Genomic DNA, 21,815 nt, shown 5'->3' with positions numbered 1-21,815 from the left:
ACCTTCATCAATATCCGGAGGAAGCCCACCAACAAAAACTTTTCGAGAGAAGCGTTCAATTCGTTCTCCATTTTGATGAGCTGAATAACATGTTGGTGAATTTAAAACACCAACTTGATCACTGTGACCATCATCCAACAAGCTATCATCTATTGGAAATAGGGAAGAGCGACCTAAAATATAAGAACAAATATAAACTGAATCTCATATTAAAAAAAATGATAAAACATACTGATAAAGTCAAACATACTGATGTCAAACAAAGGGTTAGGCACTAAGATGAGACTGGCATAAAAATGAATGGAGATACAGACAGTGCAGAGAGAAGTGATCTCAGCATGACTCAGAAGTAAAGCCACTGAGCTGTGTGTGGAAGTGGTTCTGGAGCAGATACTTGCCTAGCACAGATGAGGCCCCAGCAACAAAAGGGAGTCACATGATAATAACTACAGCACGTAAGAAACAACAGATCTACTAGTTCATTTCAGATTTGTATGGACTGCAGCAAGAAGTTAATGTATAAGAAACACTTAGGTCTGAATGTACAACAGAATTCTTTAGAAATTGGTGGTAAAAAGGAAACTGCATTATGTCAAATAGGTAAGAGGACATTTCAAAAGAAACCAAGAAAGCAAGATGTTACATTAAGCTGCAAACTGTACTTGTCTATAGTCTTGAAGTTATCACCCATGACAATCATGACTGTGTAGAGGGGACTCATGCACATGTGGAAAGCATAGAACAGTGTCTTAGGATTCTAGTTCCTATCTGAGCCCACTTCACAGGGCATGTCTAGTTCAATCTTGTGAAATAATGCTGATGTTAGATGTCCTGTATGCTCACACAAAATAACAGGACCTGATAAAATATAGTGCCTTCATCCTCAAGAAATACACACACACACACACACACACACACACACACACACACACACACACACACGAGGTAAGATCTATACATGTAACGATGACACACATCTATAGGAAAGCCTCAAAATGCTGGAAAGGAAGTAGAGCAGAGGAGAGGAGTAGTGCACTGAATACCGAGGGAAGTTCTTGACGCTTCAAGGGTACTAGGTAGCACCTGGCTGAGACATTCAAAGCCAGAATAAAAGAAAGCTCTTTGAAGAAAAGAGAATGTACCCTTAAAAGAATATGTTTAACTCAGTAGGCGGGGGAAAGACAACACAACAAAACAAATGAGCAAACAACCAGCACTCCCAATCAACTGCCTGCGATCAGGAGCCCCCCCCCAAAACACACACACACACACACATACACACACACACACACATACACACACACAAACACACACACATACACACACACACACACACACACGTAACTCTCTATGACGGAAGACAAATAAACTGCTGAGATTTAGGGAGGATCCAAACTACAAAGAAGGTGGGAAGCCAAGGATGGGAAATGAATGAGAAACAACAGTGGAAAGGAAAGAGACAAAGTCACACTTTGGCTGAATATAAAAGAGTAAATGTCAAATACAGGCGCAAGGAAGACTTGTGTTAAGCCACACAAAAAGCTTCTAGTGCTGAGAACAAATGCACAGTAGAAAGTGGGATCAGATTACAGAAAGGAGAGTGATCTTTTCAAGAAAACAGATTTCCAAGGGGGAAAAAAAGTGCACTATAACTGATGACAATTCCAGAGAGCTGTGAGAAAGCATGGAGGCATGGAAGTTTTACCATGGAAAGAAGAAGGGAGAGGAAGCAAGCAGAGCAGCACTAGGACAGCAGCATCAACGAAACAGCAGGAGGGAAGAAGGAAAAAGAACCATCAAGCAAATGAGTGATAATTTCAAGAAATGAAAAGAAGTGTTTGAGGTTATCTGCATATTTGATGGCAGGGTGCCACATGCAGGGATATGTGTATTGTACATGTTTAGTCCAATGCAGATATCAAAGGAAGCCTAGTCTTCAGAAATGTATTGCAGAAGGAGCAAAGTTAACGACTGTTCTTTGAAGATTAAATGAAGGATATATTTTTAGGACAAAGAGACAAGTATACATTCTATATAACATGCGCCATAATCTAGAAATACTTAAATAAAATACCATTAACATGTTACCATTTTGAAATGTGTGACCCATGGTGATGTGATATAAATAAAGAAAATTAGGAACATGGCATCCTGTGGAGAACTGGCTGGGGAAGGAGGGATGAGCTACATACCTGTGACCATGAGCAAGCCAGTCTAAAATGGAGTCCCCAGGGAAAATGCCACGCCATGCTAAAGATTCCACAAAGCTGACTGAATGAGTGTAGAAAGTGGGAGTAGCCTCTGTGAACCCCTCAGCTAATACTATTCATCAGACAACATCTGAGGCCTACAGCAGACATCTCTCATGTTGCTGTAACACGCCTACTGACACAGCAACAGCACCAGTCTACTATGGAAAACTAGTTTTTTCTGGTCAAGAAGATAGAATCTCTGGCTTGTGCAGAAACCTAACTCTCCAAGTGATCTAAAACATAGCCAAGTTAATCTAGTTGTGCCAGTCAATCACCTGACCAAAGTCCACCCTCAGAAGGTAGGTTTACTAGAATCCAAGATAAAGAGATTGGTGGAATAACCACCCTTTAATGAGATAATGCACCTTTCCTTCCCAGAACCCTTGCCCTCTAGCACAGCCCTTAAGGGATGTCATCAAGTTTGGCTGGGTCTGTGCACCAGCCTCAGAGAGGTGTAACTGCTTTGTTTTCCTTCCTTCTCCAGTGCTCACCAGACCCTACGGATGCCTTGTCTGGTGCCTCAGGTTTCCTTACTCTCTCTAAAACTTCTCCCCACTAAGTGCTTATTCACGGTGTACTTGTCGCTATGCTGTGTTAACTAAAGGTTTCCTCCTCTCCTCTGCTGCTCTTCCTCTGGGCAGCCGCTGAAATTAGGGATTGGCCTCTTGGAGGGTTCTCTTTTAAACCCTAATGAAATTGTCCTTTGAATAAACTTGGGTTTTGCTTGACTTTCAATTTTTTCTTGCCTTTTAATTCTTTAATCTGCAAAGAAAACAAACCTCCTCCTGCATGGTCTCCCTACCTGATTATTACCACCAGCTTACTTGACTTTCTTTAGTTCTGTGACTACAAAAGCCAAATAAAGTCTTCCTTCCACACTGGAACTATCAGTGGACGCGATTTCAAGTAGTGTTCCTGGGCTGTGGCCATTCATATTTGATTTCCAAATAAACTATCTCTTCTTCCTTTTTAGGTGAGAATTGTGTTCCTTGCTGATACTATATAGACATACATGTACTTACATGTATACATTTACATATATACATACACATATATACATATATATGTGTTAGATATAAGTGTGTAAAATTTATAGGATACAACAACAGAAGAAAGATCCTACAGGAAATAGGCATTACTTAACAGATAATATCAATTGAAATTAAATTTCAATTGTTCTGAAAGACACCCATTCTGAGTAACTATTAATTTAAATTTCTAAATTTCCTTTGTTTTCAGAAATAAGGGTCAATAAGAAATAAATGTTTATATTTTCTTTGAGATTAATAGAAAAAATCCTTCAACTTTAAATTATAGGTCAAATATCTTGTCTCTAAAACACTTGGGCCAGGAAGAGTTCTTGTTTTGCTATTTCTTAGAATTTAGATTTTCAGATTAGAGGTATTCAACCCATCCTTCCTTCCTTCCACTCTTCATCCTTCCTTCCCTTCCTTCCTTTTTTCTTTTGATAAAAGCAACACCATCAATATCTATTAAAATTTATATTAATTGTGCATTAATTAGTTGCCCAACTTATCTTATTTAATTGAATAAATCTGCATTTTAAAGAAAGAAAGATGAGTAGGGAAAACAACTGCTTAGATTTAGGGAAATTAAAATGACTAATCCAAATGCTGGATTGAATTTAGACATACTAATAGTGCTAATATTTTGACCACAATTTCATTTTCTAGTATTTTTATGCAAGCTTAACAGACAATAAATACAATTAACAAGTCTAAATGACATCACAAATATTTAGAATCTAAAGAGGAATAAGAGGTAACCAAAAGCAACTTAAGATTTTTATGAACTACAACATGATACATATACTTACACAACAAACACACTACAACAACACTAACAGTCAATCAGTAACTGTGTACTGTGCTTACTGTAACCATCCACACATTGTGTGATCCCTTAACCAAAGTTCAGTTGAACAGGATGAAGCACAATGGCTAAGAACATTTCCCATACCACTCACACACATCACAATCTTCATTCTAGAAAACAGTGATTGCTGTATTTCAAAAAGTCAAAAAGAAAAAAACAAAACAAACAAACAAAAAACCAAACTCAATGAAGCTTAATACTCATTTGAAAGAGGAAGTAACAGAATGTATAGATCATTAATTTAAAAACTAAGTATATGTAAAGATACTCCAAGTTTATCATTTTAGTCATTAGGAAAATCTAGCTGGAGGCACAATGATATTGATATTATGGTTCCTTTTGGCAATCATCAATAAAAATAAACAATTGATAGAATCTATAATCAGTAATTTGGATACTTTTAGCAGGAAACTCTTAAGTCTCCTTGCAACAATTCTAATTCAGGTTACACATTTCAAACTGCTATTAAAAAAAGATTAGAAAAATACGTGGATTTTGTTGTTGTTTTTATATATAAAATACAATAGCATCACTGAATTCTGAGCTCGGCTGTCTCCCCTGCCCCATCTTATGCACCTCTGTGGATGGGGGGGGGGGGCAGCACTTATGTCAGAGAAGCTGAAGCTGATGCTTTGCTAACATACTCAGATACTGTTGCACTTGAGATTTTTAAGATTTTGAACTTATTCTGGAATTTCAGAACAAACATTTCTCAACATGATAATGTGGGGGTACAGGGAGAAAATATTTGCATAAGTTAATCATTTTATAGGTTGATTCTAAGCAGGATTCTTCAGTTTTATGAATTATTTCATAATTTTATTTATAGAATAGTATTATAACATTTTAAAACTATGAAAACACATATGTTTAAATTTAAAGGGGATCTGAATAGTCATCCTATTTCCTAGGATGAAAGAAGCTGTAAATAGCCACCAGTGTGAGTGACGCAAGGATTTCTTTTCTAATTATCAAGACAGTAAAGGTAGGTTCAGGACTGGTTTCTCTTGAGTACCACCAGTTTAAACAAGCAGTCACTTATCTGGTACTTTCCTCCTCAGAACGGAAAGAGCTACTACTTAATGTACAATTCTTTGAAGATATTTTGCCCCAATAATAATTTTTCCCTTTTCTTACAAGCCAAGGAAATCAATTCTAGGCTAGTAGTTTGCATCTTCGAAAAGTTAATTACCAGGTATATTTCCCTTAAAATTAAATTTATTGAAATTTTATTTTTTAAAAAAACTCATATGGCAGGGTATAGTTTGTTAACAACCTCTTTGGGGCTGTAAATTAAGTTTTACAAAGAGTACATTCTGTGCTATAACTACTCTAACTCTACTGTGATGTAGCTCCAAGGTGACCAAAGTGGGAAACAAACAAACAAACCAAACAAACAGTAGATAATGCCAGTGCAGCTACCAAAGCTAACACTGTTCAGACACATGAGGCTGTGCCCAGAGGCCATGGCCAGCTATCCTTATGTGCAGCAACTCCACTGAGAGTTTTGTCATGCTGCAGAGATTTTGCCCTTTCTCTGATGACTATAGTAATTATCAAAGATGTGGAAGGCAGAGCTTCAATACACTCCACAAGATTATTAGAGAGAAAATCCTAGAAATAAATAATATATTCTATATTAAACTGTTCATAACTCTTTGTATATAGTGGCATGTTAATCTAAACAGCTACTGTGCATATACCAAACCTCATCAACTGAGCTTCCAAAACTTGCTCCCTCTAAAATTATTTCTCTTATCTTTTCATCCAAATGCAATATACCAACTTTTAGGCTAACTGCTTCCCCCATGCTTTCTTAGTACATTAATTAAAGTAAGTTCTTTATTTCTATTATTTAAATATTCCTAAATGCATTTTACTTTGTTCTAGAGATAGCTGTTTATTCCTCTATCAAAAGGACAGATTGTGACATAGAAATAGAAAAATTCTGAGTGACAGGGCTTAAATAATCTTACAGACCTCCTAGCACAATTCTAACCCTATTCCAACCCAGAGCAGTATGCCTAGTCTCAGAACAGGATGGAGGAAACACTAAAGAAAACAGCAACCGCAAGGGAAAGGCAGTGTTCCTGACATAAGGAGCTTCAGTGTGCCCACCTCTCCTAATACGACAGAACTTCCCACGGCCCCAGGGTTCCTGACATTCAGAGAAAGGGATCTCCGGCTTTGCTCACTAGTTTTGGTATAATTATTCTTTGATGATCCCTAAAGTATATTTCTTCAATCAATAAAGTATATTTCATTAAATCAATACTTAGAGCCAGCTTGAGTTAAAGTTTTTGTTGACATTATTAAGGAACTGAAAATATATCAAAGACATTTATTTTGGCATACTTTGACTTCAGTACAGCCAAGTGGGAAGTCTTTAAAACAGAAAGTGCTGCTCCTTGCTGCACTGAAAGGTCAGGCAAAGGTGGGAAGGAAGAAAACCCTTCTAAAGTCCACTGGCACCAGAAAGCTGGACTGCCTTCTGACATCTGAGGCTGCCCCACCCCACAGCATCGGCGCTGACAGGACGTGGGTTTGGCCAGTTGCACCAACTCATTTGGACACATCCCTCAGGAACTGAAGCTGTGTTTACTCTAAGCCCCCCCCCCCCCCAAATGATCAAAATGGACACACAACATTTCACTAGCCTATCAAATCTACAGCACAAGTCACAATAGGAATGGCTAGAAGGGTTGGAGACAGCTATTATATCAGCGGGAGGGGAAAATGAAGAGAAAGCAGAAAGATAGCCAGGCTACCATCTCTATTCCTTTCTGAACTGTTCTTCTGGTGTGCAGGTTTTTCTTATAAAATATTTCCTTTACTTACCAAGCCAAGGTACTCCAAATTCAAGTAAAATCTCACAGCAGCTAGTCTCAATGGTAAACCTTTCATCTGACCATCCAAACTGCAAGGGCAGCAGTGGATTTATGTACTCTCTAGAGGACTACAACTCTATTACAGCCACCGTGTACAAACCTGAGGAAAAAAAGAGGCCACAGCTCCCAGCTGTTGTGGAGAGGCTGCCAGTTCAGGACAAGAAACCATGGAGCCTTCCACCTTGTGCTGAGGCAGCTCTAAAGTGGAGTGCCTCTCTTTACAGCCCCCAAGGGGAGACACAGCTAGGAAGGTATCTGAGCAGCAAGGAATTAAATGTCTATTTTCCTTCTCTGTATCTTCGTCTACAGCTATTGACCTGAGCTATAATAAGAAAACCACTGAGTCTGATACCTTGCTCTTAAAAATTTAGCACATTATATTTATATCAGAATATGCCTAACTGACTTAATACAAGTTACTAGAGATAAACCATAAAAGGTATCCAACATGAAAAGAATTCTGAACTACTCTATCACTTTAAAATCACCCCTCCCCCCCCTCCCCCCAAATCACACTTTACTGTCAAGAGATCTAGAACATAGATCTGATATAACAGGTCTGAATGTGTAACCATCCCACTCTATTCCCGCTTACTAATAGCAGCCTTTAGAAAATTACCTGGCCTCACTCTCTTCCAGTTTTTTAGAAACCTAAAGAACCCAAAGATTCAGTCAAATATTTAGAGATTCAAGACTCCAGCAATGAAATTAAATTGAAATATGAAACAGGAGCCACAGCTTAAGAACACAAAATACTAGCGTTGGTTGTCAGTGGTGGTAACTGGTTTTGTCTATGTGTTCGGAGAATCACTTATCAACAGAGAGGACACTTCTACCTATCTGTCAAATACAACCAAGAGCACAGTTATTACTGTGTGTCTTCCGATGGCTTCAGGGAAATTCTAGAGGGGAGAGCAAACATTTGTTATTCGGTGTGTGAAGCTATACTATCAGGTACGGCTCACTGCTCAACTCGTGTGGTTTTGCTTCCCTTCATGCTGCCTTTCCTTCAACTTCTGCACATGGTAAAGGAAGAGGGGAGGTTTCAGTCACAGACGGTGTTCCTGCTTCTCCAGGGAGTTCAGTAGTAGCCCCATACCACAAAGCCTTGTTCCTTGGTCCCAATAAGAATGCTCACGGAAATCCTGTTGTAAGGGAGAAGGTAGGAAGGGGTATGCAGGGGTAGAGAAAATGGCTGAACAGGATCTCAGCTTCACAGAACCAATGACAGAACATGGGTTCTGTCACCGATGACAGTAATCTACTTACACAGGTGTCATTTCCGACTGAGTCAAACACCAAGGTCATTGATCAGAGAATAGGTTACAGAGTAGAAAATCACAACACATGACACTCTGGTTAATACTAACACCTTATTTCTTGAGGAGATAATAAAACAGCCTTATTTTAGAAGATACAGACATAATTTTTAATAAGAGTTAAAAATTTGGACAGTTTCAGGACAGATTTTATTTAATAACCATTAGTATGAAAATACACCCTTAGAGGTTAAGAGTTAAAATTTTAAAGTTGGTAAGTGCTCACATCCACATGTGATTCTTCTCTGAGCTTTCAGACATTGTATAAAAAAATTCTGAGATCAGTAATTAGGACATTGATCAACATAGCCCAACTAGAAACAGATGAACTATAGCAAACAGAAAGGAATTACCTCGTCTTCGCCCATAACTCCTTGCTGCATGTAAACAAAGGACAAATTGTAAAATGTTAGAACTAAAAACAAGCCCACACATCCAAATATCCGTGACACGAAAAGCTATGTGGGCATTTAGAAAATGCTACTTTAAGACCAATGATAACGTCAGCACTTAAACTTTGCATACTTTACCATTTACAAAGCCCTTATACATACACATATATACAGATATACATGTGATATGTGTCAGATATATTCTTTACAATTATTCTATACATATGCCATCTGAGTCACCTAAAGCTGTAAAATCAGACAGGAACATCAATTTATTTAAAACTCACAAATACTTGTTTCACCTAATCATGATAGAGACATTTAACAATTTACAGTTAAACAGTTCCCAAAATACTTTTCTCAGTGAATGAAACTGACTTGAATTAAATTCATATTTTTTCTTTTGATAAGATTGTATGGTATATATTGTTCACCAGCTATGTACAACCAGTATGTTGCAGCCAACGCTGACAAGGCTATACTAGAAAACGTAGATGGTGAAGAAAGTTGACTGTTAGTGAGTTATAAAACTAAATCTGTAATCAAAGCTGAGTTCAAAGCCGATTAGGGAAACAGTCAGAGACTGCAGCAAATGACATAAATGACACTTTCTAGCCTTCTGCCATGTAAGAGCTACTGACTATGTGTCTGCCTCTAGATAAAAGGCATTCTAGTGTAAATTAAAATGACTACTCTCATAGAATGATAAATGCTAGCAATATAAGGTAGAAAGGAGCTGGCAGTTTATACCATTCCCAAAGATAATGTATGAATGTGACTTCTTCACAGAAAGTTAGCAGTGTTGAGAAAATCTTCCCCCCAATCAGTGGACTAAGTAAATGTCTTTCCCTGATAATTTATATGACACAAGCAATACACAAAACAAACTGAATGCTAGAAGACTGGGGTCTTAATTCATGCTAACAGATTGGGAAAGCAAGAAAAAAATCAATGTTGAATTAAATCTCAGTTCAAATTTGTATTAGAAATGTCCTCTCTCTAAAGTACAAAACTTAAAGGTCAAAGATGTATGTTCTGTGTTATGTAAGGCTTAAAAAATATATCTTGAACTGTACAGTAAGGCTTTGCTCTAAAGAAATGCTACTCCATGCTAATATGGCTCTAACTCTATGATAATGAGTAGGGATGGAAAACATGTTATCTCTCAGTCATTTCACCTTCTCAGAAATAAGTTGGTAAGCATAAGGCTTCCACCAGTCTTTCAAGCAGACCACCAGCATCACCCCTGTCATTATGGCACACAGTCAATGTGTTCTTGAGCGCCAACAGACTCAAAGTCTACTTATCTACACCTTACTTGACACATGCGTTAGCTTAGGGTGAGGGTAAAAGTAAACCAAACTTTTAAAATTTTGTTTAACTCTTCTAAGACTTAAAGAGGCTTTAAAAATAGTCTCACCTCAAGGGTAAACTAAATGTACAAAATCATATTGACAAAGGTAACCTAAACAGAGCTATTAAGTGAAAGAATGAAATTCCCTTAATAGCTACAATAAATCTTCCAGTGGTTAACAGGTTCCAAAACATTGCATAGCAACACCTCAAGAGTTAGGTCTTTTGCTTTTCCTAGGGGTATCCCAATAATATTATTCAAATTACATTTACTATGGAGAATTTTAACCATAGTTCAAGAGATCAAAGATTCTGAAAACTATTTTTTTAACAACTTTGAAATCAAAACATCAGTGATGATGAGGTTAGAATGTGGCTAACAATTCCTGACCTAATAAGACACCACCAGTCCTGTTGATGTTCTTAACAGTTATACTTTTAGATGGAACTACAGAGTAATAAAATAGTGAAAACATGTATAAATATTAACAGCATCTTATGATTAATGTCATTCCTAGCTTTAAGCATAATTATTTAGAAAATTTTCTTAACTATCTCATACCAGAGGAGTTTCAGAAACCTGTAAAGAGTCATCTACTTATTTTTTGGACAGCTTTCAGATTCGATGTCTCTATATTACCAAAACTAGAAATGTGGCCAGTATGATAGTCAGTGGGTAAAAGTACTTGCCATGCAAGCCAGAAGACTTGAGTTCAATCCCAGGAACCCAACCTGGAAGGAGAGAACAGACTCCTGACAGCCATCCTCTGACTTCCCCAGGAGGCAAATGGTACACACACAGCCACACCCGACACATGAATACATGCTTGGGAGGAGGGTTTAGTAAGTAAAACAGAATGGTCTACAAGTGAAGCTAAATTATGGGAAACATTTATCTTACCCTATCATGGCAATCACCATGTTGGTACCACTGTACCACAAACGCTGAGCCTAACACACATTTCACATGTGAGGTTTCCATGTGAGTTCTGGGGTCTGTTTCAGTGTTGAGACTGCAGCAGAGTAGTAAGGAGCCTCCACCAAAAAAGAACTTCATGAACACTGTGTGTTTAAAAAGCTTTCTTTTTTTTCCTGGTCTTTTTTTTTTTTTTTAATTTTCTTTAAACAGTTTGAACTTCCAAAAACAATATGATTTCAAGTGATTTATTCTTCAAAATATATTTTACAAAACATTTATAAAGAAGTAACTAACTCTTCATAGATTGCTGGTACTCTTTATATAAAAAGGAGGCTCTGAGGTAGTTTGAAGACTTTTATACAAAGGACGCTAACATTTGGGGCAGGGGTACAGATGATGGTCTTCAGGTTCTAACCAGATAACAAGAAGGAAACAAAACAGCTGTTTAGGGGCTTTGTGGTCTAACTACTGGTTCTCAGCTCAGTGTAGCTAAATTACTTCAGCATAGGAAGAAAAATACAAAATAAGCTAGAAATAGAGGTTAAAATTCTATGGATGAGAAGCTAAAGCCAGTATTATTTCTCTAACATTAACAGGGCAAAACTGAAAAGAAAAATACCCATGATCCAAATGACATCTCTCTTCAAAATCCCACATCATCATCAACTGCATTCACACTCCCTGGTGTGAGCAGCCTCAATTTAAGGCTACCCGTGTTTCCTCACTTCATACATTGATATAGGAGATTAGAGCATCCACCTTTACAAGTACTGCATCAATAATGGGCTTGTTCTCTTGACACAGGGTCTCATCAAGCTAAGCTGGGCTCCACCTCAAGAGTTAGGTCTATGCTGTTGAGGATTATCATACACTCCTGATTCTCCTGCTTCTACCTCCCAAGTGCTAGGATGGCATGTATGCAGCACTATGCATTGGGTAAATTTCCTTAATTAAAAGATACCTATGATTCATTTCACCTCCAAAATAAGACAAGCGCTTCACCACATAAATGGTGTATTATGGATTATAAATGCAAATTTAAACTTCAATCTAGCTTGCTACCACCAGGTCCCTCATCTCATACTTTGTTCTGTCTGTTCCCCCTTTTGTGTCAATGTACTAATAAAAATATCTAATTTTCTTTTGGGAAAGAGGGGCGAAATGCAATTCAATCCAAATAGAGACAAATACTTGACATATATAACATTTTCCCTTATTCCTGCAGAAAATACAGAAAATACTTTTTCCCTGATATTACATATGTTAGGATTATACGCTCAAAAATATAAACATTCTAACTGTCATTCTAAATAATTAAAACTGATATTTTAAACAGCTGCATATAATGTGACTTTCTTAAAAAGCTAATGAGCACTAAATATAGACATATAACAGTGACTTACAATAATAGTAATCTTTAACCATCAAGTCAACTTTATTTCAAACTTATCTAAGGAGCACTGTCTATTCAGAAACAGGAGCCTCTCTGTAGTTACATTTATATGCCTTTTTTTTTCTTCCTTTTGAGGTAAGGTCTCACTATGTAGTCTTGGCTAAATGGAGGGTGCTATGTACACCAGGCTAGTCTACAGCTGACATTGTCTGCTAGCCTCTGCCTCCTGTCACAATTAATGACTCCTGGCTCCAGCTTATATGGCACTTTAGATTTAAAAACTCCCTGAGCCATGTGGGTGCCGTGCCAAGGGACATCTGAGTAGCGGTACCTCAGAGGTATGAGTTTGGCAGAGGCTCTCTGCGTGCAATGGTCAGTGTATGGTCAGTGTCCTGATTAACTTTCTGTTCCCCAGATTTACTTAAAGCTTTGTCTGAAAGTTTTAGTCATAACACATAATTAACTCCTAAGTAGTTATAAGGTCTTTCTAATTTTAGTAATCTAATTTGCATTGTATCACTGTTATTTATATTGTGTTATGTTTAATTAAAGAATTCAGACTTGGTGCACTGTAATCATTGATTTCTGTCAGCTCTACATATTTTCTCAAAAATACTATTTAATTTAAATAGCTGTGCATTTGTTTAATAATATACCTGTGTGTCACTGAAATTTATTCCATCTACCCCATAGAACAATGGTCTCACACTACAGCAAATTTAAGGGACCCAAACTTTTTCCTCACATACAACTTCTAATATAGCTTCTTCCTATTGGTTTTCCTGAAATAATAAAAACAAGCTTTCTGCTTATCACATACAATATTCTTGCCATAGCTGAAAACACCAGGTATGTTGTCTCTTCATCACATGACATGTGAAGTAACCTCCCAGCTCTTTGTTCACAGGACTTGGCTTCACTCCTCCATGATCTTTCACATGGATTTCCATCATTAACTCTCCCCAGCTAAAATGTACTCTTAGAAACTGTTCTAAATACATTCATGAATTCACTCAGTCCTCACAGCAGTCCCCTGAGGCAAGCAGTGTGCTCTGGCTTAGATATTAAGGAATGAAAGTCAAGGTCAAGTCAAGTACGATGCTCCAGATTGTACAGAAAGGTGAGCTGGTGTCAAAGTCTGATGCTATCCACACACCTCCAAACATGGTGATGCAAAATGTATCACTAAATACTTATCTTTAATGTGAATAGGGTTATCTATGCTTACTATAATAAGAAGCAATGGTTAAGCAACTTAAACACCTGCTCTACAGTGAATTAAATCTAGACAATAAAATGCTATACTTTCTTCACCAATCAGTAATATTTAGTAACTATTTAATACAGAAGGAGCCTTGTGCTAACATCATTGATTCCCCTGGTTTCCTGAAAACATAACATGCTAAGAATATAGCTAAACTGCATTTGTTAAAGAAAAATTTTCCCTTACTGCCAAATGCTGTATTTTCCCTTTATTTGGTGACCTTCATATCTCGTTCTTTAAGACTTCCTTACCCCACCGAGGCACCCAATTAAGTGACTCTTTAACCTCTTAACTCTTTATCCCCAAGAAACAGTCTCTTCTCCTTGTCCTGAATACATATTGATATCCTAGAGTCATTAGCTTCTTTTCATTCCCCAGACCCTTGCTACAAAAGCTGTTTCCAGGTTGTCTTTCTTCTCTGAGTAAGCATTATGGCCTCAAATGGCAGACTACTAAGAGTGCTCATATTTAGAAAATAATAAAATTAAATAAGCATGTTTTGTATTAGATATAACTTCCCTGAAATAAAATATTCTCATGTCTTTCTTCTTTATGAATAATAATTTAGTGAATCTTCATAGGACTTTAAGCAATTTGCAAAACAACTGATTAACAACAACAACAGAAACAAAAACAAAACATAAAACTGCAAAACCATTTTGCCTTTCCAATGTCATTGCTTTCATGACTGGCACTGTGCTGTAATCATCTGGGTTACTCTCTAGGCAACAACCTAAGATTGCTGTGAATAATGTAACTCAGACATCTCAGCAGACTACCAGGGTACCTTCTTTCAAATGTATTCTGACACATGAAAACAGAAAATTTTCAGTGACTTTTTCAGAAGTTAAAATAAATGTGATTTATTTTTATTTCCCACACAGAATATTCAAGGGAAGTGAATCTATATATAGTTTATTGTTACCAAAGCCTATCATATCTTACAAACCGAATGGCCAGAACAGTAACAGTAAGCTAGTTTGCTATTTTAAAATTCAGTTTCAATAGCATCACGTTAGTCACAGACTGAGAAACAAAGACAAGATGGACAGAGAGGGAAAAGAGAAATAAAGGGGTCCCTGAAGAATGTTTCAGGCCTCCTCTTTCTATGGAAGTCTGAGAACTTAGACTAGGTTACACTAGGCTGCTATGTGTTAGGAAACTCGGTGCATCATGGCCAGACTGTGAACACCATCGCTGTACACTCCTGTCTGTCACTAGCATCACCATCCACAAGCTCTAACTTTGCAGTGGCCCCACTTTCAGATTTGCTTCCACAACTTCAACACATCTTATTTCAACAAAGCTTTAATTGAGTAAGAGCCAAGCCAACATAATCACGTGATTTTAAACAAATAATACTCTTACTTTTCCCTCCTCTTTGGCTCTCCTTGCCTACCTTAAGTTAAAAGTACTCCTGAAAATCACCTCCATTCCCATTCCATGCTCATGTTTAAACTACAGCCTTTGACTATAAACATATTAATATTTGCCCAATATAGAAAAAAGAAACTTTAATCAATGTTTTTCTTCTCTGACTGGTAAACTCCTAACTTCTGGTTAGAATACCTTAAATCAGTGCAATCACTACATTTATAAATTCACCAGTATATTCCTTAAAACAAGGGCTTATACTGAGTACTAGGGTCTATGTACTTTGCAAACTTTTACCTCACTTAATTCTTATATGCTGTGATATTCTATCTCCAGTTTACAGAGTGGGAAATAGGATGTAAAAACAAAGTCACTTGTCCTAGGTCATAGCTTGAAATAGAACCCCAGCATTCAAACAGGGATTGCTCCTGAGGTTGGGATGGCTCAATTAGATTGTTATAAGTACACTTCCCGATGACTAGTCTTCTTTTCAGGGACACACAAATGCCTAATTCCCACAGCAGTTTTTCATTCTTGTACAGAATGGTGTGTATGTGATGGGTCATATGATGCTCATTCCAACATCCTGCAGAGCTGGGACTATAGGCGAGCACAGCCGTGCCTGACCACAGTCATTTTATAAATGACTAAGCTGTCTGTATGGGGATGCTCAGGAGAATATGTACACAGTCATCTTCATTTGTATAAACCAAATGAAAACATACAATTTTGGGTAAAACTTACCATTTAACATTAACAGATTGTCGGTTCCTGGATGTGGATAGCTCAGACGACCTTGAAAAAACACAGGAAAAGAAGAATTTGAAGATTATGAAGCTCTTTGAAAAGAAAAGGGGGCGGGGGGTAAGTAGGGTTAAGCACTGTATATTTTTTAAACTAAAACGTTGATCTTTAACTCAACATATATGCTAAGTTTGAAACCTGAAAACAAAAGGGGAAAGGGAGTCTTGGTTCCCAAGCCCTAGAGCATAGCATGCTGTGAGATCAAATGAAAATACAACAGTGCTTATCTCTATCTGAATTTTAAAAGCAGCAAGAGTGCCCAAAACCTGAGAACAGAATACAGGAGGTTTAAAAATGGACCCAAGCAGTTTGAATTTTCTCTAGCTTTTTTCTCGCCAAAAATAAACTTTCAAGGAAATATATTTACATTTTGAAATCAATAACTACAATATGAAAAGTGAGTACGCCTTTTAATTTTTTACTTAATGTAGTTTTATACTGTCATATTTAAATAAAGAAATTCAAAGAAGACTTCCTAGGGTGTTGCTATATATATTATAATTATATCCCTCATTTAGAGTTTAAAAATTATTTATGAAGGAAAATCAAAAATATTAAGGCTTGTAATTGTAAGAACAGTAACAAAGTGTCTGCTCTAAGTCACTCTTCTTGAAGATTCTGTATTTATAAAATTGGGAGACAACAGTTTTCTACAAAGATGCTGGGTATACTGAAAACAAGCTGTAGCTCAGTTAGCATTTGCATGACACAACATTCGATGGGCTAATGCCAACAACAAGGATGACCCTAGTGCAGCTCATTAAAATCCAGGGGTTTTCCTGGTATCTGACCCAGAGTATCTATTTTTAAGTCTACACTAAAATGCAATGCTAGGATTGCAATCTAGTCCCTTTTGCACAGCTCTCTTTGAAAAGGACAGAAATCCTACATGAAATTCACTGCCATCAGAAGGGTGAGCATAAGCTTTTGATTTAGAGCACTGTATCCACTCTTGCTACCCTAGCCCAAAACTCTGAAAAGACTTAATATATCCCAATATACTCTACAAGCCAGAGATTGTGGCTTTTGTTGTATATATGAACTGAATTGTTTACCTTCTAATACAAGAATAATTGGCAGATAATCCAATTTTGATCATAAATATATATACATGCACATATTAATGATGTAGAGATGCACATATAAAAATGTATAACATGATCTCATGAACATTTTGATTTCTGGTTCTGTACAGTGAAGAAAACTAAGCAATTTTCCCTTAAAAGGATATTTTACCACCATTTATTTACTCCCAAGTTTCATGAAAGAAGACATTAGTTAACTAAATGAACTGTTAAATAGAGCTTCCATACTCTAGAAACATATAATTATGTCTACTGTTCTGAAACCGTGGTCTGGAGTGAGAATCAGAAAAATACACAGAGAAGGTACAAAATAAAAAGATCTAAGAAATGCAGTTTCTTTGAATTGAATTTTAGTAACATGTCATAACACTTTAATGGACTCACATCAGGACTATCTTAACATTTTGTTGTATTTAAATCAAGTTTAGAGAAATATTTAAAGCTATCAAAATTGCTCTTTTCTGACATGAGATTTAAAATAGTAAGTTTCTTCAAAAGTAGCAACCTATATGGCTGATGAGTACAATTCTTTCCTGATAGAATGCAGCACACAAAAGTTAAAAACAAGAGACACGTCTTCCCTACAGTGGAGTCAGAGAGACAGAAACACAACATTTCAGTACATTTACTCACTGCTGTAAGAATTATGCATGCACAGTGCATCACAAAACAAAACACAAAGGAGGACTTAGCTAAACCCAGGAATGCAGAACTCTGCTATGATGCTACATTAAGGGAGCAGAGCCCTTTTCCTGAGGTTTTGTTCTACTTTAAAGACAGGTAACCTTATGCTGACACAAATTTCATCTCTAATAGGTATTGGCATTTGAATGGACTTAAAAAGGCACAGAAAACAAGTTTACCATTAAAATAAATTTTGTAAAAAAGTATATATTTGTATTTATGTTCTAAAATATTAAAGATCATAATGTAATAACTTCACAATTAAATGAGCAAATATAGACTCAAATTATCCAATTATTTATCCTCTACTACAGTGAAAACAGTAATATAAATTTTTAAGTTAACTTTCATAGTTATTATTATTTATGAGATCAAAACCACTTGCACAAGGTACCAGCCAATTGAAATAATGGCCAACATCTGTAGGCTTATTATATGCAAGGAGTTTTTATAGTTCTCAACTGCCATTTATTTAATCCTGCTAACAATCCCTTGGATTTCATACTATTTTTTTTCCATTTTAATATGAAAACACTTTATCACAAGAAAGATTAAGTCACTTGGCTGAGGTCTCATCACTGGTAGGAATGCTTGATAGGATGGGAACTATCTGGCTTGATTCTCTTACTGACTACCTGAGACTGAGTTCCTATTGATAAGACGATACAGGAAAAGGCATGCACTACTTAAAGGCTGTAGACCACTTGAGCTTCAGTACAAAATAATACATAAAAGAACACTGCTCAGAAGTAATCCCTTGCTATTAGTCCAGAAGGCTGGTGGTGCAGACCGACTCTGACGCTTACTAGCAACAACAATTTCTTTTATGAAAAAAAGGCCCAAAGCATAAAAATTATATTTCTTTGGTTTTGCCAAACTGTGTAAGATCTAGACAGAGAATAAAAGATAAAAGTGGGATATATAATTTTTTAAAAAAAATATCCTTTAAAAGGGAAAGACTTTGTTGTTGTTGTTGTTCAGTTTGCTGAGATGCAGACAGATGGCTAAACTACAGGAGTCTTAGGCCAGGAGGCAAAAACAACATGAAAAGGAACTTAGACATCTATTTTAGCCACTATCCTATTGATGCGAAAAGACACCATAACCAAGGTACTTCTTATAAAAGAAAGTATTTAATCGGGGCTTTGCTTACAGCTGCAGGGGTCAGTTCATTGTCATCATGGTGGGAGCATAGAGATATGGAAGCATGGTGCTGGAGAAGTGTACTGGCTATTTTTGTGTCAACTTGACACAGCTGGAGTTATCACAGAGAAAGGAGCTTCAGTTGAGGAAATGCCTCCATGAGATCCAACTGTAAGGCATTTTCTCAATTAGTGATCAAGGGGGAAAGGCCCCTTGTGGGTGGGACCATCTCTGGGCTGGTAGTCTTGGGTTCTATAAGAGAGNAGGCTGAGCAAGCCAGGGGAGGCAAGCCAGTAAAGAACATCCCTCCATGGCCTCTGCATCAGCTCCTGCTTTTTGACCTGTCTGAGTTCCAGTCCTGACTTCCTTTGGTGATGAACAGCAGCATGGAAGTGTAAGCCGAATAAACCCTTTCCTCCCCAACTTGCTTCTTGGTCATGATGTTTGTGCAGGAATAGAAACCCTGACTAAGACAAGAAGTATCTGAGAGCTACACCCTGATTAACAGGAACAAAAAAGTAGGCACCAAGTAGGGTCCCTCCCAGTGACACTCCAAGGCGACACCTGCTCCAACAAGGCAACAACTCTTCAGATTTCCCAGTCTACCAAGGGTTGATGAAGTATTCAAATGAGCCTATGGGAGCCATTCTCATTCATCTGGCATGTTCTGCAAGCTCCACTCTACAAGAAGAACCTCCATCTCACTGAAACCATTATAGCTTCCTGATAACCCACAGGATCTAAGCTTATGAGGCAAGTCATTCCTTATAATTGTAAGCAAGCTTGTAGAATAATCATTTCACAAAGGATTTAATACATCCATAAATAATTAATATGTGCTACTTCTAGGCAATCTCCTTTTAGCATTAACATCAGGTCTGGTGGGATGGCTTAATGGGTAATGTTACTTGCTTCCAAGCTTGAAGACCCAAGTTGACTCCTGTGACCAACTTGGTGGAGGGAGGGCACCAACTCCCACAAGTTATTCTCTGACTTCCAAATGTGTACTGAGGTATGGATACATGTCCATACACACACAGGCACAATACACACAGGCAAACACTAGCACAGACACACACAGATAAATTCATGTAAAAATTATGATATTAACGTAAAATATTTTTAAATGCATACTTTTAAATTCTACATGTCTATGAAAAGATAGAGGACTTCCACTGTCATTAAATCATTTATTAGTCTATTACCATTTTAAATAATGATGCATACACACACACACATACACACATACACATGCATGCCTTAGCTCATGTTGACTGACAACTAAAAACAAGCTACATCTTGCTTGGACAAAGTATCAGAATCCATTATAATAAGCAGCTGGCACCTCATCCCCTACAGGGATTATGCTGGCCTTTTTGCTGCTTCTCTAATGTGTCAGGAATCCTCCCATTGGAAGATATATTTCTACTTCTGATTTCTGCCAAGGGTCGCACCCCTCAGCACAGTCAGATCTCTAAGTGCTAGGCAGCATCATATATCACCCTGTTTCCAATGGCAGCTTCTTTCTTCCTTTATCCCCATATCTCATTTTTAAAAATTATCTAACAATTTTTCACCACTGCTCTTTTTAAAACAAAAGATCTAAGAGCAGGGCTTCCATTTCTGTTACTGTCTTTCTAGCACCTACAACAGAATGACATATAATAAGCTCTCAAATATTTGTTGAGTGAATATATCATTTTATTCTATGATGTGAAATACAAATTTGACTAAAAGCAGTTACCTAAAGACATGCTGTATGTTGACACCAGAAACAAAGTTAACAGGAATAACAAAGCACATTGGAGACTAAAAGGGGTGCTTTTTAATTTTGCCAAGGTAATTTTTTCCCTGACTTCAAAGCAAATTTCTTTAATGAAAGCAGGAGTATTATCTTATTATTGGTTTTCTCTCTGTATTTTCAGTTCTAATTAACCACGGTGCTCTTCTAAATAGCATCATCAATTCTCACACATCACCCCTCTGTCCTGCCCAGGACATGTATTACCTCTTTGTCTAATGCAAAATGCTGGATCTGCTATTTACCACTTATCATTTCATAGACATCTAGAAAATCAGACTACCACAGCGCTACAATGTTTATCTAGAGTTTGATGCTATTTTTTAAGGCAGTTTCAGGTATCTTCTGCTCTGGATAATGATAATAACTTTTTCCTCAATAATGATGAGAAATTGCTAAAGTTCAATGTCATGCACTTTGCCAACACTCTTTAAGAGAAATCTAAATGTCACATACTATATATAGTCATAAGGATTCTAGGTTAGAATTAATATTAGACCAGTTACAAAGAAGGGCACAAAGGCACAGTGGTAAAAGCACCAACTCAAGACCTACCAGGTTCTACTACTTCCTAGCAGTTGACACTTGGCAGTTATTAATAATAAGTTACTGTGGCCAGACGTAACATGAGACCAGTTACATGCTAGTTGTAGGAACAAATGTGTTTGATATGTAGTCGATGTACAAGTGTTTTAACACCCACACCTATGGATTCTTATCTGAAGACAGCTAGCATTCCTTCTTATGAACTTTAGTAAAGCACTGTTCTCACTGTTTGGTTTATTAATCCAATACTATTTCCACAATCTACACTTCACCTTTACTTCTGTGTCTACATATCTTATATAAAGTTCCAAAAATCCACTTTGAATGTAGTCCTTACCAACCTTAAATAATTCCAATTTCTAATCAGTTCCAGTGCACATAACAATAATTTCTAAACCCACTTCTCAAATCTTTATGCATATCCCCTAAAGTATTAGTAAGATCATAAAAATGCAAAAGATGCAAAGACCAGACACCAAAAGAACAAGAACACTGACAAAAATGGCTATCCTGCCTAAAGCAATCTACAGATTCAATGCAATCCCCATCAAAACTCCAACTCAATTAATTCTTCACTGAGATAGAAAGGGCAATTTGCAAATTCATCTCGAAAAATACAAAACCTAGGATAGCAAAAACTATTCTCAACAATAAAAGAACCTCTGGTGGAATCACCATGCCTGACATTAAGCTGTACTACAG

General features: G+C 37.0%; 1 protein-coding gene across 12 annotated transcripts in view; it reads right to left on the bottom strand.

Annotated features, from left to right (window-relative positions):
- The window catches only part of Cpeb2 (cytoplasmic polyadenylation element binding protein 2), a 56,342-nt gene that overhangs the window by 11,854 nt on the left and 22,673 nt on the right, over positions 1-21,815 (bottom strand). For 4 of the 12 annotated variants that reach the window (XM_029478125.1, XM_029478129.1, XM_029478126.1 and 1 more), the window contains 4 exons: positions 15,795-15,845; positions 10,791-10,832; positions 8,709-8,732; positions 3-173 (listed from right to left, as the gene is read on the bottom strand). In XM_029478125.1, the coding sequence (XP_029333985.1) occupies positions 3-173; positions 8,709-8,732; positions 10,791-10,832; positions 15,795-15,845 (288 nt within the window). The remainder of the gene's footprint in view (positions 1-2; positions 174-8,708; positions 8,733-10,790; positions 10,833-15,794; positions 15,846-21,815) is intronic. The other 8 variants (XM_021162087.2, XM_021162083.2, XM_021162081.2 and 5 more) reach the window with 2 other exon arrangements.

The sequence above is a fragment of the Mus caroli genome, chromosome 5 (assembly GCF_900094665.2).
Source record: "Mus caroli chromosome 5, CAROLI_EIJ_v1.1, whole genome shotgun sequence".
NCBI lineage: Eukaryota > Metazoa > Chordata > Mammalia > Rodentia > Muridae > Mus > Mus caroli.
Note: the sequence above shows the minus strand (reverse complement) of the source record. Positions and strands in the feature narration are given on the sequence as shown.